Here is a 17,834-nt window from a genome sequence, read left to right on the forward strand (position 1 = left end):
GTCAAAAGTCAAATGCAAGTTTGTTCTCATGTGCACAAGTTTACAGTAGGCATGGTAATCATGGGTGCAATGCCTTGGTATGGCAACTGCTGTGCACGTGAATGCAAAAAATAGCAGGAACCAGCCTCCACTCCATGGACCCTGTTTATACTTTTCTCTGCCTCAGTGAAGCAGCCGGCATAAGCAAAGGTGCAAGAAGAAATACAGATGCTGGAAATCCAAGGCAACACACACACATAATGCTGGAGGAAGTCAGTTGGTCAGGCAGCATCTTTGGAAATGAATCTGAAGTGTCTCAGAAAGGCAGCGTCCATTATTAAGGACCTCCAGCACCCAGGGCATGCCCTTTTCTCACTGTTACCATCAGGTAGGAGATACAGAAGCCTGAAGGCACACACTCAGCGATTCAGGAACAGCTTCTTCTCCTCTGCCATCTGATTCCTAAATGGACATTGAAGCTTTGGACACTACCTCACTTTTTTTTAATATACAGTATTTCTGTTTTTTGCACATTTTAAAAATTCTATTCAATACACGTAATTGATTTACTTGTTTATTTATTATTGTTTTATTTTATTAATTATTATTATTATTTTTCTCTTTCTGCTAGATTATGTATTGCATTGAACTGCTGCTGCTAAGTTAACAAATTTCACGTCACATGCCGGTGATAATAAACCTGATTCTGATTCTGAATGAACAGTCAATGCTTCAGACCAACCTCTTTCATCAGGACTCTCTGCTTGAAAACGTTGACTGCTTATTCATTTCCATAGATGCTGCCTGACCTGCTGAGTTCCTCCAGCATTTTGTGAGCATAATTGAAGACTCCAACCAAACTGAACGTTCTCTCTTCTTCCCTCTCCCATTGGACAGAAATGCAAGAGCCTGAAAGCATGGAGCTCCAGGCTCAATCACAGCTTCTACTCCATTCTCATTAAACTATTGAATGATGATACCCATAGTCCAATATGACAAGATGATGGACTCTCGGCCTCATAGTCTACTGTATTATGGTCTTGCACTTTATTATTTAACTGCACTGCACTTTTTCAGTAACTTTTACACTTTGTTCTGCTTTTCTATTGTTTTACCTTGTTCTAGCTCAATGCAATGTGTAATGATTTGACCTGTATGCACCATACGCAAATCAAGTGTTTCACTGTACCTAGAAATTTGTGACAATAATATCTTACTTGCAGCAGCATCACAGGCACGTGGCATCAGGTACACAACAATCACAAGAAAAACATTAATTATACATAAATTATACATAATGATGATGGAAAAAAACCAAAGTACATTATAGTGCAAAGTGGTTAAAGTGGTCATAAACACAAGAGATTCTGAAGATGCTGGAAGTTTTGAGAGCACACGCAAAGGACCAGAGGAACTCAACGAGTCTGGCTGCATCTATGGAGGGGAATAAAGAGTCAATGTTTCGGGCCGAGATCCTTCAACAGGACTGGAAGAGAAAAGAGAGGAAGCCACAATAAGAAAGTGGGGGTGGGGGGGAAGGTGCATAAGCTGGCAGATGATAGGTGAAATCAGGCAAGGGGTAGATGGGTTGAGGTAAGAAGCTGGGAGGTGATAGATAGAAGGGGTAAAGTATTGATAAGGAGAAACTTGATAGGAGAGGACAGTGGATCTGTGGACATAGTCTTGCTAAGCTGAGATGATAAGGGATGTGCAAGTTGGTTCAAGAACTGAGTTGTTGAGTGGTGAGGGATGAGTGTAAACAGTTGAATTGTGGACATGACCTTTCTCCACCCTATGTGACTCTATGATTTATATTTAGTTCCTTGAAACTCATGATCAGTCCTGGGGAGGAAGTGTAGACAATTCAGAGTAGGGTACCACAGTCAAGTTGAGCTGAGGTGTTTAACACTGTGTTCATTGTTCATTGTTCAGAGGGAAGGTAAACTCTTGCCACTACTCTGAAATGCACAGAACAAGGAGAACCTTGGAAGAAGGAGAGACGAGAGCAGGCACTGGTGAAGTGGTGACCTTACCGCGTGCGAGGCGCACTTGTTGGAGCAGTTGTTGACTTTGACTTCGATGCATTCTGCATTCAAACACATCTGCGGAGAGGGAGAAGAGTTACAGTCAGCATAAAAGGGCGTGAGCTGGCTCACCAATAACCTGAGTTCAATCAGAGAGAAAGTGGGTATGTGAAGCCTGGTAGAAGTGAACCGGATTGCCTATTTGTGGGTTCGCTCAATTAGTGCACAGAACAACTGGGTAAGTTGCCTAACACTATGCAGGTATTAATGCATATTTTATTCCATATCTGTACATCGAACATTAGATGTTAATGAGATCATAAGATATAGAAGCAGTATTAGACTATTTGGCCCATTGAGCCTGCTCTGCCATTCCATCGTGGTTGATTCATATTGCCTCTCAAACCTATTCTCCTCCTTTCTCCTAGTAAGCTTTGACACTCACATTAATCAAGAACCTATCAACTTCTGCTTGCAATATACCCAATGACTTGGCCTCCATAGCTGTCTGTCGCAATGAATTCCACAGATTCACCACCCTCTGGCTAAAGAGGTTCTGCCTCATCTCTGTCCTAAAGGGAGGTCCCTCTGTTTTGAGGCTGTTATTTCTTCTAACTGCTGAATGACGCTTTTATTTTGTTGCACATCACGTCATAAACACAACAACAAATTCCTAACACATATAAGTGCATATGGTGAATAAAGTTGATCCCTGACCTTTGTTCCTTAACACCAATAGCTGAGGCAGGAACAATAACAACACTTAAAGGATATTTGGATAGATAACATGAATAGAAATGGTATAGAGGGAAATGGGTCAAATGCCAGCAAATGGGGCGGACACAATGGTCAGCAGGGATGAGCTGGGCCTGACTTTCTTTATTACTCTACAATCATCTCCCCCATATCATGTGACCTGAACATACCTACGACGTGCTTTGTACATTCAAGCCACAAAAGAAAGCTTCTGTCTGGAAGTTATTATTTCTTACTGAACCAATGTCAACAATCAGTTTCAGAAGGCACTGTCCAAATTGTGAAACTTATCAGCTTCAGCTCCAAAGCTGTACAAGGCTCCCTGCTGGAGCAAGGCTCTGTTTCTCAGTCAGCGGATGTTAGGGGCTGGTGGCAATTTCCCTCACAGTCCCGGCCTTAGTGGGCAGTCGCCCCCTGTGCAACCAGTACCAGTGCAGCAAATGGGGTGTTGATGAGGAGTGAGTACAGTGATGGGGCGTGGAGTTCTCCTGGACGGTAGGGGAACCAACGCAAGTTCTGACACAGGACATGGTTTCCTTTGGCATGGGTGGCAGGAACATACCAGGCAAGGGCGTGAGTGCCCTCTACAAATGACAACGCTTTTGTGGCCTAAGCATAGCGCAGCCGTGCAGCTGGTAGAGCCACTACCCTGCAACACCAGAGACCCAGTTTTGATCCTGACCCTCGGGTGCTGTCTCTGCGGAGTTTGCACGGTCTCTCTGCGACGGGGTGGATTTCCTTCAGGTTCTCCCGTTTCCTCCCACACCCCAGGTTGGTGGGTTAAGTGGCCACTGTAGCTTGCCTCCAGCTGAGGTGATGGGGGTATAGGAGGATGAGAAACAACTTGATAGAGTTCTATAAGATTTTGATTTGCACAAGTAAAAAGGTGCTGCCTTTGAGACAGCACCTTTTTTTTACCAGGAGAACAATGGCCAATATCAGAGGACATCCATTTAAAGTGAGTGGGGGAAAGTTTCAGTGGGATGTCAGAGGTACGTATTTTACACAGAGAGTGGTGGATGCCTGGAGTGCAATGCTGGGGCTGGCAGTAGAGGTTGATACATTGGGGAAATTTTAAGCAACCCCTAGATAGGTCCATGGACCCAAGGAAAGTGGAGTGCTATGAGGGGGAGATTGATTATATAGGTCAGTACAACATCCCGGGCCGTAGGGCCTGTGTTGTTCAGTGTTCTACGGTGTAGATGGGCGATTGATGGTTAGCACCGTGGGACGTTCCATCTTGTATCACTCTGGCATCCTACAGCAACTGATGGCTTTCCCAGCTGTAAAATGATAAATTGCTTTTATTCCGACTTTGATGGTAGAGCTTTCCTTGGCTAACGCCGACCTGGCTCAGCCTAGCAGGGACAGTCCATAATGAGCTGAGGTTTCTGAGGAGGAAGTTGACCTGGTTTGGTGCATCCATGAGCTTGTGCACGTTGCCAGACAGCATCAGGAAGCATGGCCCATGGGCTGAATGGTCCCTTCTTTGTCCTGCAAAGGTTCTGTGCACAAGAAACAAAAAAGCAATGGCATCGCAAGGTAAAGCCACAGACCAGAAACTCAAACACTGTGGCTCCTGAGAAAGGAAAGGAACAAACATTGGGTCTGGATCCAAAATCGTAGCCCATCCTCCCAACCCTGCGTTGCAGGTAGGGGGCAGCAATGGTGGTATGGTGGTTAGCACAATGCTTTACAGTACCAACGGCCAGGGTTCATTTCGTACCGCTACCTGTAAGCAAATTGTATGTCCTCCCAGTGACCGCGTGGGTTTCCTCTGGGTGCTCTGGTTTCCTCGCACAGTCCAAACACGGGTCCGGTTGGCAGGTTAGTTGGTCTTTGTAAATAGTCCTGTGATTAGGCTTGTTTTAAGTTGGGGGACTACTAGGCAGTGTGGCTTGAAGGGGCTATTCTTCGCTGTATCTCAATAAATAAATAAATAACTCTTTGCAACTTATTTCACATTCATTTTAATACCTTGTTGGTTCCACACTTTATTCCATCTTGCACCAATCCTGGGTTAACTCCGCCTCTCTCTATGAAGGAGTTGCACACTTCTCTTCCGATGGTTTGAATATTGTAGCCATAAGACAGCGTCATCTTCCCGCCGACGCAGTGTAGCTGCCCACACATTACGTCCCTGTGGAAGGAGGAGAATGTGTTAGGTACAGCTGACAGAGATCACCCAACCATTGCCTCGCTTCTTCTCAAGTTCAAGTTTAATTGACATTCAACAAGTATACAGCTAAATGAAACAGTGCTCATTCTGGGCCAAAGCGGGAAACCAAGTACATATAGTCACACACAGCAGACAGACATATTGTTACGACTGCACGTACAGTCACAGAATAATATTAGCACAAGACACAAAATGGTGGAGGAACTCAGCAGGCCAGGCAGCATCTATGGAAAGGAAAAAATAGTCAATGTTTCGGACATAGATCCTGCATCAGGACCAGAAATGAAGGTGGAAGAAGCCAGAATAAGAAGGTGGGGGAAGGGGAAAGAGTACAAACTGGCAGGTGATAGGTGAAGCCAGTAGGGTGGGGGGAGGGGTTAAAGTGAGAAGCTGGGAGGTGATAGGTTGGAAAGATAAAGGGCTGAATAAGAAGGAATCTGATAGGAGAAGGGGTGGACCATGGGAGAAAGGGACAGCAGGGGGAGGTGATAGCCAGGTGATGAGAAGAAAAGAGATAAGAGGGGAGCCAGAGTGGGGAATGAAAGAAGAGTGAAGAGAGAGGTGATTAGTGTTTTGACTTGATCCCAAAAGGGGGTATTTTTGGGTTTAAATTAGTAACTATAAAGCAATCTGTGAGGTCTATATTTGAAGGCGGGAGAGTGGGGATGACTGGAAGAATTGGATCAGACCATGATTGAATGGCAGAGCAGACTCGATGGGCCGAATGGCCTAATTCTGCTCCTATGTCCTAAGGTCTTATGGTTATAGAAGCTGGAGGAGGCCAAAGAGAGCCCCATGTCACCTTGAAGCAGTGGTGTCTCAAGAAGGTGGCATCCATCACTAAGAATCCCCACCATCTGGGACATAGCCTCTTCTTGTTACTACCATCAGGGAGAAGGTACAAGAACCTAAAGACTCACACTCAATAACTCAGGAATAGCTTCTACAGTCAGATTTATGAATGGTCCATGAACCCATGTACGCCGCCTTCTTATTTATGCAGCAAACTTTACAACTGCTCCCTTGGAGGGTCAGACACCCTGAGCCAATAGGCTGGTCCTGGAGTTATTTCCTGGCATAATTTACATATTATTATTTAATTATTTATGGTTTTATATTGCTATATTTATACTCTATTCTTGGTTGGTGCAACTGTAACGAAACCCAATTTCCCTCGGGATCAATGAAGTATGACTATGACTATGTCTTTGCACTGTACTGCTACCATCTTCTTCTTCATGTGCCTTGCGCATTACACACTTGGGCGATCATGGCTCTCCACATTGAACGATCCCTCGCAGTGTCAATGATATCTCGCACACTTAGATCTGTTAGTTCTTTCACAGTGTCCATATATTTTCTTCTTTGCCTTCTTCTTCCGCGTTTCCCAGGCATATGGACTTGTAATGTAAGGCATTCTATTTCTCTCTTTCTGATGACATGGCCCAGGAATTTAAGTTTCCTCTCATTTAATGTTCTCATTAAATATCTTTTTGTATGGGCACGTTGGAGTACTGTCTCACTAGTTACCCTATCTCTATATGATATTTTCAGCATTCTTCTAAGAAACCACATTTCTGTTGCTTCTAAGTTTCTTTGGAGTTCTGGTGTTATAGTCCATGTTTCGGAAGCATACAGCAGGATTGACCAGATGTAACATTTTAGTAGCCTAAGCCTTGTTGTCATAGAAATGTGTCTGCTAGCAAAAATGGGTTTCATTTCTTGGAAGTTGGTTTTGGCAATGGCAAGTCTGCTACCATAAAACAGAAATTTTCACTTCATTTCAATAAGTGAAATTAAATCTGATTCTGCATAGAATCAGCTCAACCTCCCTGCCTATCTAACTCCCAGAGACATTCCTCATCTTTGTCACTAAGGATACAAAGGAAGTGATGGAAATGTGTAGTTCTCATTATCAATCTTGGATCTAATGCTAGATTGCAGGAAATCTACATACATCCCATAAACACAACAGACTGTTCAGTTCCGAAGCATCAGCCCTGTTTTTCCCACCACAGATCACCAATGGTGGAAAAATCACTGGGAAGTTGATGGACCTGTGGGAGGGACTAGATTACAGGGAAATAAGGGAGGGAAGTAGTATTTCTCTGAGGGATAGCATCAACATAACGGGCTGAAAGGTATCCTCCTATGGTATAATAAAATGTAAAATAATTAACATCTTGTCATCAACAATTCCAGTTCATGCACGTTGGTTATACAGAAGACTGGGGGAATTGTGTGGTATGCAGTATACTGAGCAGCCATCAAGTGTGTGTGGGGAGGGAGGGAGAGGAAATACTATATATGACTATTTCACTATTAACACTCACTTAGGTTTGCAGCCTTGGTATGTGGTTGTCTTCTTACAGTAACCGTGCTGAACACCCCTTGTATTTATTTCAAAACATCGCCTGGATCCTAGCCGAGCACCTGATAGAAAAGAATAAAATACTTGTGGGAATAACCATGGCACAAAGTACATTGTCAAAATCAAGGTCAAAATTGAGTTTATTGACATGTGCCTGTGTACACGCAGGTGAAATGAAAATCTTATTGCAGCAGCATTGATTCAGATATGGAGAATTAACAAGAAAAACATCAGTTATACATAAATTTTACAGGAAAGAACACAATTAGAATAAAAATGGTCCATTTTTACTGCAAAGTGATGTGGTAATAGTATTGCTACATTGTTGATCAAAGTGGAACTTGGACAAGAGTGGGGTTTCCATGTTATTCACCATCAGGATGAAGGTAGTGGTGGAAGAGGTGATTGGTTTGAGAGTCCGATAGTCTTCAAAACTACTAAAACTGTTACCCTAGCAACTATTGTAGCACCAGTTACAGGAGCTTTTGCAGACAACTTGGTTGAGGTGTCGTCCCTGAGCACACCTGTGACTATCCTGCAAAAGAACTTCACTGGCCACATGTTAATTTCAACAGGCAAACAAGTTTATTTCATCTTTTGCAAGTCCAACTGGATCTATCCATAACACGTAGGTATGTAGTATTCAACTCACCTTGTAAAGGACCTCTCACACCCTCAACGTCTTAATTTCATAACACTGGGAACACAAAGAGCTTTGAATTCATTTGACCCTCACCATACATGAGAAAAAAGAACACTGTAGCACAGTAATGTCTCTCGTTTCATTCAACCAGTATTTCGCCCTCTCAGGTGCGAGGATCATTTGATAGGAATAAGAATAACTCAGCTGACTTCAGCAGAATATTTGTAATATACTGTATATGTATATACCATAGAGTCATACAACAGCTAAACTGAATCCTTTTGTCTGCAGTTCTCTCACCAGGGCTCATACACCAACTTGGTTCGTTAGCTGATTCTGCTAATAGCCACAAGACTCAGCAGTGAGCAGGCCACCTTACATAAGCAAGACATGCCTAGAGTCAGTATGATTTGGGGTTCAACCAGTCAGGGATGATGGGATGTTTTGATTAAAGGAACCTTGATTTGAGCAAACGCTGTATAAATACTGCCCATACACAGATTTCGGTGGCCCAGAAAGGACAGATCGTACACCAGCATAAAATTATAAAAAAGGTATATTTACTAATTTTCAACTTTATCAAACAGTTAACAGAGAAAGATAAAAGGGCCCATTACAGTTAAACCAGTCTGAATGTGCACATAAACATTGGAGCTCATTTCTGTAGTAGCTGGGAGTAGCTTTGCTCATGGCATTGAATTCTCCTCACCAACCACAGGTAGAACTTTCCTTCTTGGAACCTCTGCCTCATGAAACCCTCCTTGCAATAGGGTCTCACCTTTGGATGCGATCCTCCAGCTATCTTCCCTGCTCCTCTCCCACCTCCCAACAAAAGACCCCAAACCAGACTACAGTCCTTCAGAAAACTCTTCCCACCCAGCTCTTGAGAATGTGTTACACCATCCCACTCCTGATTCACCAACACAACATTCCTAAGTTGGACAACATGGCTCCTTACCTTTAGCTGAAGCAAAAACATTCTTACCAGCAGGATACACAGCTTTTACAGAAACTGCTGAACTAAAATATGCAATAGCATAGCAGTAGAAATCTTAATCAGGGTATTACATGTCCAACTGGTCAATGTCAACCAAGTGTAATGCATTGACTCATATTTTTACTGTTATACTGTAAGTATTTCATTTTGACAGTTCTGTGAGAGCTGCTTGTTTTCTGTTTATATTTGAGTTATTGTTGAAAATAAGAGATGAGGAGAAATGTGTGCCATCCAATTAGGATGGTTGAATTGAAGGGGCTGTTTCTCTGGTGAGGGACACTAAGTTTGGGCTTGGGGATTTCTTTTTTGTTTGATTGGAGATGAAGAGGGAAGACGCCGGAGAGGAATGTTCATAGGTTTTGACCCGGAGAGGGACTGTGATTCGACAAAGCCCAGGGTGAGATCGATGGAGTATCGGTGACTTGGGGAAACTGTGAGCTCCAACTTGTGCACGTGAGACTGTTTTATTAAAATGGGCGCCTTTTTTTTGTTCTTTTCTTTACTAGTCCTTTAGTCAAATTAAGAATTATAAAGATAAATCTTTTAATTGTATGCGGAGTACTATCTGTTATTCTGTGGCATTAATTTGTATCAGGGTAGCAAATTACATAGCATCCACACAAACAGGGGGTTTGGGGTGAGCTCGCATCTCAATCTCACAAGTTTGGCGGGGCCAGAGATTGTCTTCCCTCGACTTACGCAGCCGAGGAAACTAGAGTGTTTCACAAGATTCCCATCCAACCTTGTTCTATTTGCGCATGTTTGTCCCATATCCCTCCAGAGCTTTCCTATCCATGTACCTGACCAAGAATTCTTTAGCTGTTGTTAATGTACCCACTCAACCTCCTCCTCTGGCAGTTTATTACATATACAGCCCACCCTCTGGGTACAAAAGTTGCTCCTCAGGTTCTGATGAAATCAGTCTCTTCTCATCTTGAACCTATGTCCTTTAATTTTTGATTCCCTATCCTGGGAAAAAAAACTTTGTGCATTCACCCTATTCATGTCCTTTATGAATGAAGGATAACTGCTAAAGGTTAGCATGCTTTGCTTCCTTCCTCATTCTATGTTACTTCTTTGCCTGTTTCCTATTTAACACGATTTTTAAAACTACAATGTCTATTTCATCATTTTTATGCAATGACTCAATTTTTGGTTAAGATTACTTCATTCCTTTCCCCATGAGCTCACCAGCTGGTGTTATAATGAATATCCTCACTGGAGAAATGAACAGGATTCTTCTGAATTTGGAGTGTGTTGCCTGAAGGGATCGTGGAATCTGATTCAATAGGAATGGCCAAGAAGTTATGGAATAAAAAACAAAGTTAAAACACACACACACACACACACACAAAAAACATATATATGTTTGTGTGTGTGTGTATATGAGAGCTTGTAACACACACAAAATAATAGAGGGACTCAGCAGGTCATGCAGCATCTAAGGAAGTAAGAGACAATGTTTCAGGCCGAGACCCTTAAGATATTGCTTCCATATTATGCCTGGACCGTATTGCTTAAGGTAATAGACTGATGTAGAATGTGCTTAACTACCTTCTAATGTATAGTGGGCCACCTAATGTTGTTTGGGATATCCCTATAAAAATCAAGTTTCTAAATTGCAGGATTCACTGGGCAGGTTTCTCCAGTAGCGTTGCGTTGTACCATTTGCACTGTGGCATACTCTACTGCTTAATTTCAAGTTCGTGCAGCTGTAATCACGCAGAAATTTATTGATACGGCACTATGAGCAGCACTCTGCCAGCTACAGGAGAGTGCTGCCACATAATGAATTGAAGTTGCAATGAGGTGAGGGCGGGAAGAGGTCAAATTGGCAGATGATCGTCTTTACCAGCAATGAGTTGAAGGTTGTAGAGGAGGTGTGTGATGGATCTCAGTGAGGATAGAGAATGCAGTTCAAGTGTTAGCCTTATAAATAGCACCATCTTGGAGGATACAGAGTGAATGTAACATGGCTGTTCTCTGAGCCAAACAATTAATTTTCATATTAGTGATGTCAAAGTGATAAGAAATACATTCTGAGATATAGTCTGAGATGGAGGAGTGGAGAGGAGGATTTCAGGGTTGGAAAAGTTTATGAAGATGAGAGGACTGGATAGTAAATTTTAAACATTACTTTATTGGGAGTTACTTTAGAGGAGAGAGCACAGGGACTGAGTTGAGAGACGGGCAGTGGAGGTTTGGTAGAGAGTATTTATAGAAGTATATATATGGGCCGGCTGGTGGTGTAGTGGCATCAGCACGGGACTTCAAGGCAGTTGGTTCTGAGTTCAAACCCAGCTGGGTCCCAACCTGGGCAGCAGCAGTTTCTGCGCGGAAGAAAGGCCTGGCAATCTTCTTCTGTATCTTTCCATGAAAACCGTATGGACCCTATGGTCTCGAAGAGTCGGACTCGTCTAAGCGACCGAACAACAACATTTACATTTACTGACGTGCTTATGGTTAGAAATGAAGAACATCAACCAACCTGGGCCCCACAGGGACTCACACTGGTCCTGGTGGGTAGGGCACTTTCCATTGTAACAGAAGCCCATCCCTCTCTTGCAAGGGATTCCGTTCTGGCGGAATGCATCTGGCGGGCATTTGTTGGACTTGCCATCGCAATTCTCTGAAAGATCACATTCATGTTTCACACTCCTGCACCGCGAGCCTGCTGCTTTGATCTGAGAACGATAGATAAAGAGCATTTAGTCTCTTCCTGCTTGGCCACCCACGTTTCTGTACAGAGTGGGTTCAGGCAAAGAGGAACATGAAGCACCCCCAAGTGAAAACACGCCTAACAGTGTGTGTAGTAGACAGAGAAAGGAAATGTGTGGGAAGCGAGAAAAAGAGACACGGAGAGAGAAGGGAGATAAGGGGAGAGTGATGGAGAGGTGGACAGAAATATATAAAGAACCAGCATGGGAAAGAGACCGTTACAGAGAAAGAATAGAGTGTGGGGGAGAGAATGAAGAGAGAAAACGAGAGGGGGAGAAAGAGAGGGTTAGAAAATGATGGGGAGAAAGAGCGAGATAGAAAGAGAGCAAAAGAAAGAGAAGGAGAGGAAGTGAGAGGGAAAATAGAGACAGGAAGTGACAGGGAAAGAGGAAAGGAAAGACAGAGACATAGCTAAAGAGATGAGAATGCAGGGAAATGGGTTGGCACAGTGGCGATGTAACAGAGCTCACAGCTCCAGTGACCCATATTCAATCCTGACCATTGGATGCTGTCTGTGTGGAGTTTTCGTGTTCTCCCTGTGACTGTGTGGATTTTCCTGGCCTCTCTACTTTCCTCCCATATTCCAAAGACATGCAGTTGGCCACTGTAAGTTGTCCCTGGCGTGTAGGCGAGCAGTAGAGTCTTGGAGATATGAGCTGCTGCTGCGAATGTGGGGAGAATAGAATGAGTTGGGGAATTTAGTATAAAAATGGGCACGTGATTGTCAGGGAGGAATCACTGGGTGGAAGGGCCTATTTTGTGCTGTAGCTATCTACAAGTCTGGGAAAACAGAGGGAGAAAAACCATGAGAGAGGAAAAGAGACAAAAATAATCAAGGTTAAGTGAGAGAGAAAGAGAGGGGTGGGGAGAGGTTGAGAGAGTGGGAGAGAGAAAAAGAGAAAAATATGAGGAGAAAGGGAGAAAGAGATTGGAAAAAGATACACATGTAGAGAGAGAGACATACACACAGACAGAGGGAGAGAGAATACATGGATTGAGGAGATGCACAGAGATGCAAGGAGATACAGTGAATGGAAGAGCAAGCTTCTAGAGGCACGTTTGCTGAAGAAAGGTAGAGGTGACAGATGTGTTGGAAATACCTTGCAATCTTGGCAGCATTCCCCATCAGCACACTGTGCTTCCTCTTTCATTTTGCATGTCTTGGGCTCGCAGCAGGGGTTTTTACATTCCTGTGGGTAACACAACACAATGAGGGGAGACCACCTTTACACTTATCTATACAGACATAGACAGAAGGAACGTCTCGAGAAAATATACATCCAGTGACCCATAACCAATCCGGACCCTTGATATACTTTCTGACACTTCCGGAGCTGGCTGGAAGAGCAGTGGAAGCCAAACCCCATACCACATTAAAAAACACATAAAAGTGTCCTTGGAGACCTGAGACCTGCACCAAGATTTGGAAATTGGGATTAAATAGTTCTTTGTGGATAAGCATGGAAATGATGGACTAATGATGGAAAGGAGGCTATTTAGTCCATCAAATGTTTCCCAAGGGACAACTCGTATCTCCTCCAGATATTGCAGTTATCTTTTCCAGGGATAGTCCATCATCAACTGGCTGCCCTTTCTGAGGATTGTGGATGATGTACAGGCTGAAAGATCAGGAAAAGAATGCTCTAAAATATTGAAATACGCTCAGTGGTCACCTTATTAGGTACACTGCACACCAGCTCGATAATGCAAACATCTAATGAGCCAATCGAGTGGCAGCAACTCAATGAAAAAAAGCATACAAACATTGTCTAGAGGTTCAGATGTTGTTTAGGTCAAACATCAGAATGAGAAAGAAATATGGTCTAAGTGACTTTGATATGGAAAGATTATTGGTGCCAGATGGGTGGGATTTTCATGCACAACAGTCTCTGGAGATTATAGAGAAGAGTATGAAAAACAAGAAACATCCAGTTAGTGTCAGTTCTGTGGGGTAACATAAAAAAAAACCTTGTTAATGAGACAGGTCAGAGGAGGATTGTCAGACTGGTTTAAGCTAATAGGAAGGCGAAAGCAACTCAAATAATCACATGTTGCAACAGTGGTGTGCAGAAGAGCGTATCTAAGTGCACAACACATCAAATCTTGAAGTGGATGGGCTACAGCAAGAGAAGATTATGAATGGGACACTCAGTGGTCAGTTGATCTGGAATCTAATCTTCAAACACTGCACTGCATCAGGGAGCGGAAAAGTTACCTGAACACTATGTTTAAGAAGGCAGTCTCACCCATAAGAAGGACTACTTCAGATTCAGTCTGTGGCCAGAGACAAGAGGGTATAATTGCAATTAAGGCAGGTAGGGTGCTCCAACAGGTAGTGCTGGAGGAACTCAATTATTTAAGCTTGTCCAAGAATATCGGTGCTCTCTGTGAGGATGAGAATTGGGGCTGTAGGAAGGATGAACAACTGAATTGTGGCACCATGGATCAGGAAGCTTTTCGGTGGGGGGGGGGGAAGAAGAGAAATGTACTTGTAATTGGGGATAGCATAGTCAGGTGAATAGGCACAATTAGCTGTCATCAGGATCAAGAGTCCCGAAGGCTGTATTCTCTGCCTGGTGCCCAGGTCCAGGACATCTCATTTGAGCTGCAGAATAATTGGAGCAGGAGAGGAAAGATCCAGATTTGATTAGTGAGCTTAAGGTAAAGGAGCTCATAGGAGACCATTGGTACAGCAGTAATGCCTGGAGTTTCTGAGAGTAATTCAAGAGACGTAGGAGGCACATGATAAAACAGGCCGAAGTTAACATAGTTTCCTTAAGGGGGACTCTTGCCTGATAAATCAATTGAAATTCTTAGAGGAAATAACACAAAGGCTAGTCAATGGAGAGCTGGTAGATGTTGTTTACTTGGATTTTCATAATGTCTTTGATAAGATGTCCCACATGAAGCTCACAGAATAGGTAAGAGCCCATGGTATTACAGTAAGGATACTCGTAACAGTGAAATACAACACCCAACAAGTCACATTAGGCTTGTATGTGGTAAAAACAGGAGGACCAGCATTGTGGGGTTGTGATTGGCTGAGTCAACTACAACTTGATTGGAGATCCATTAACCATTTGCATGCTACATCCCCTGCAATAGAGTCAAATGAAAAGCAAATTGAGAAAGGTACTGGATGATGTCACAGCAGTGCTCAAGGATGGCAATGGAAAACTCAAACATATCAAGAGTAAAATGATGTTAAATGGAAATGCCACACACAAGCTTTATAAAGCCCATCTGGTTCCTTATACTATCCGTAATAAAGTAACCAGTGAGCTAGATTGCATGGAGGCTCAGGGAATACTTCTCAAGTTTGAGAGGAGCCTATGGGCAACCTCAGTAGTCCCAGTAGACAAGAAGGATGGGTCTGATGGTTTCTGTGGTGATTTTAAGGTAACCATCAACCCAATACTAAAAGTAGATCAATGCCCTTCGTGCAGGATAGAGGATATCTTTGCAAATCTTTCTGAAGGGCAACTCTTCGGTAAAGTGGACTTAGCTGAGGCCTACCTACAGATGGAGATGGAAGAAGAGTCCAAAATATTTCTTCCCACAAACACTCGCAAAGGGCTTTATCACTACAATAAGCTTATTTTTGGAGTAGCATCTGCACCTGCTCTCCCAGCAGAAAGCTATGGACCAGGTGCTGCAAGATTCCCCAGGCATCTCAGTGTTACCTGGATGACATCATTGTTACTGGTGAGGATGACAAGGAACAGCTCCAAAATCTTAAAACAGTGTTAAAAAGATTAGATGATTATGGTCTCAAAGCAAGATGCAAAAGTGTGAATTCTGTAAACCAACCATCACTACTGTGATAACACCATTGACACACAAGATTTACTTAAGGGTGCTGAGAAAATTCATGCAGTGATCAATGCCCAAGGCCAAAAGACGTGTCACAGTTGCAGTCCTTTTTCTGAATTGTCAATTGCTATATCAAGTTCCTGCCAAACCTGGGTACTGTGATCCAACCCTTGAACATATTACTGCAGACTGGGAAGACATGGCAATTGACAAAACAGTGTGAGGTGGCTTTCCAAAAGGCAAAAGAAATGTTGATGTCAGATTCTGTACTCACATATTATGATCCACATCATCCAGTGCAGTTTGCCTGCGATGCCTCACCTTATGGCATAGGGGCAGGCATGTCTCATGTTATGAGTGATGACAGCCATTGCTGCAGAGAAAAATTATGCACAGATTGACAGAGAGGTCTTGAATCTGGTTTGGGGTGTAAAATGTTTCATCCAGTACTTTTATAGGAGAAGGTTTACCCTCATTACTGATCATCAACCACTAGTGTCCATTTTCAATCCACAGAAGGGCATTCCACCATCAGCAGACCCATGAATGCAGAGATGGGCTCTGTTTCTTGGAGGACACAATTACAAGATCGAATTCAAGAGGACGACTAATCTTGGAAATGCCGATGGATTGCACTGTTTACCCCTGGAAAAGGAAATACCTGAAAATTTACAAAAGAGTACGCTTCTCTTGATGTATTCTCCCTAATGCAAATCGAGAAAGATGATCTAAAGAGAAACCAGAAAAGACCGCACACTGTCTTAGGTCTACATGGCAAACCAAAATGGCTGGAATGTTTAGCAGAAATTCCAGTTACGCCATTTTTACTAGTGCCGGGATGAACTTGCCCTTGATAGGGGTTGCCTAATATGGCGATTGAGAGTTATTGTTGTTCCTTTCCATGGCCTGTGGCGCATCGGATGGCAGCCTTGCCATTTCTTTAGCATTTTTGCCTGTTTTTACGAGGCCGAGTTACTAGCTCGATGCTCAGCCCAGCTCAGACGGAAAGCAAGGAGCTGGCTGGATTCCAACCTGGGACCACTTGCCTTGAACGTCCAGTGCAGATGCCACTACGCCACCAGCTGTCCCCAACTTTTTTTGCGCTGCGGACCGGTTTAATATTGACAATATTCTTGCGGACCGGCCAACCGGGGCGGGGTGTTCAAGTAGGGTTAAACTCACCTCAACATGTCTTTCACAGTTAGGGTTGCCAACTTTCTCACTCCCAAGTAAGGGACAAAAGTAGCGGTCAAATCCTGGGACGCTTTACCCCAGGAAAGACTACCATGACCATGAAGCCTTGCGCGGGCACTTGTGTGCGCTTGCGTGACGTGCGCATGTGATGTGCGCATGCGCGTATGTGCCGATTTTTTTTCCCCACAAATCCATTTTGCCTTCTTCTTCCTGACTGTACTCTACATACATTATTTCTACTTTATATTGTCTGTGTATTTATCATATCATTCCTGCTTTTACTATATGTTAGTGTTATTCATTTTCGGTTTTATGTGTTATTTGGTATGATTTGTTAGGTTATTTTTTGGGTCTGGGAACGCTCAAAAAATTTTCCCATATAAATTAATGGTAATTGCTTCTTCGCTTTACGCCATTTCGGCATGAAAGGTTTCATAGGAGCGCTCTATCTTAGTGGGGGAAATACGGGACAAGGGGTGTCCCGAATGGGACAAACTAATTTAGCCCAATATACGGGATGTCCCGGCAAATACGGGACAGTTGGCAATCCTATGTTCAAGTTCAACAGTGCGTGACAGGGAATGAGGAAAGGTGCAGCTAACTCATATCGTTTCCTCATGGCCTGGTAGCACATGCTTAGCGGCCCAGTACCAGTCCGCGGCCCGGGGGTTGGGGACCGCAGCACTAGGTCACCAGCTGTCCATGTACCATCCAGGCTGAGAGCTAAAGTGTTGGAGCAGCTACATGCCAGTCATCTAGGTATGGTCAAAATGAAAGCATTGACTTTAAGCTTTATCTGGTGGCTTCAGAATGTTTCACAGTCACAAGTCCCACCCGCCAAGCAGAGCGAATGTATATATAGATGATTAGAGAAAGGTATGTTACATATTTGAGTTGGGATGCACTCTATGCCATAGGGATCGGTCCTAGGTCTGTTGATGTTTATCATCTAGATGATAATGTAGTTAAATGGATCAGCAAATTACTGGATGATACCAAGACTGGGAGTGTAGTGGATAGTGGGGATCTGGACCAGCTGGAAAATGGGCTGAAAAATGGCGGATGGAATTTAATGCAGACAAAGTGCAAAGTGATGCAGTTTGGTAGGACCAGCCAGGGTAGGTCTTACACAGGGGAAGCTACGGCACTGAAGAGTGTGG

At 43.5% G+C, this 17,834-nt stretch overlaps 1 protein-coding gene across 1 annotated transcript in view; it reads right to left on the reverse strand.

The window, feature by feature from the left end:
* The window catches only part of LOC140201820 (zinc metalloproteinase-disintegrin-like MTP8), a 92,529-nt gene that overhangs the window by 21,387 nt on the left and 53,308 nt on the right, over window positions 1-17,834 (reverse strand). Inside the window, exons 13-17 of the mRNA XM_072266523.1 lie at window positions 12,768-12,857; window positions 11,438-11,633; window positions 7,272-7,371; window positions 4,737-4,899; window positions 2,013-2,081 (exon numbers count right to left, since the gene is read on the reverse strand). Of these exons, the coding sequence (XP_072122624.1) occupies window positions 2,013-2,081; window positions 4,737-4,899; window positions 7,272-7,371; window positions 11,438-11,633; window positions 12,768-12,857 (618 nt within the window). The remainder of the gene's footprint in view (window positions 1-2,012; window positions 2,082-4,736; window positions 4,900-7,271; window positions 7,372-11,437; window positions 11,634-12,767; window positions 12,858-17,834) is intronic.

The sequence above is a fragment of the Mobula birostris genome, chromosome 8 (assembly GCF_030028105.1).
Source record: "Mobula birostris isolate sMobBir1 chromosome 8, sMobBir1.hap1, whole genome shotgun sequence".
Lineage (NCBI taxonomy): Eukaryota > Metazoa > Chordata > Chondrichthyes > Myliobatiformes > Myliobatidae > Mobula > Mobula birostris.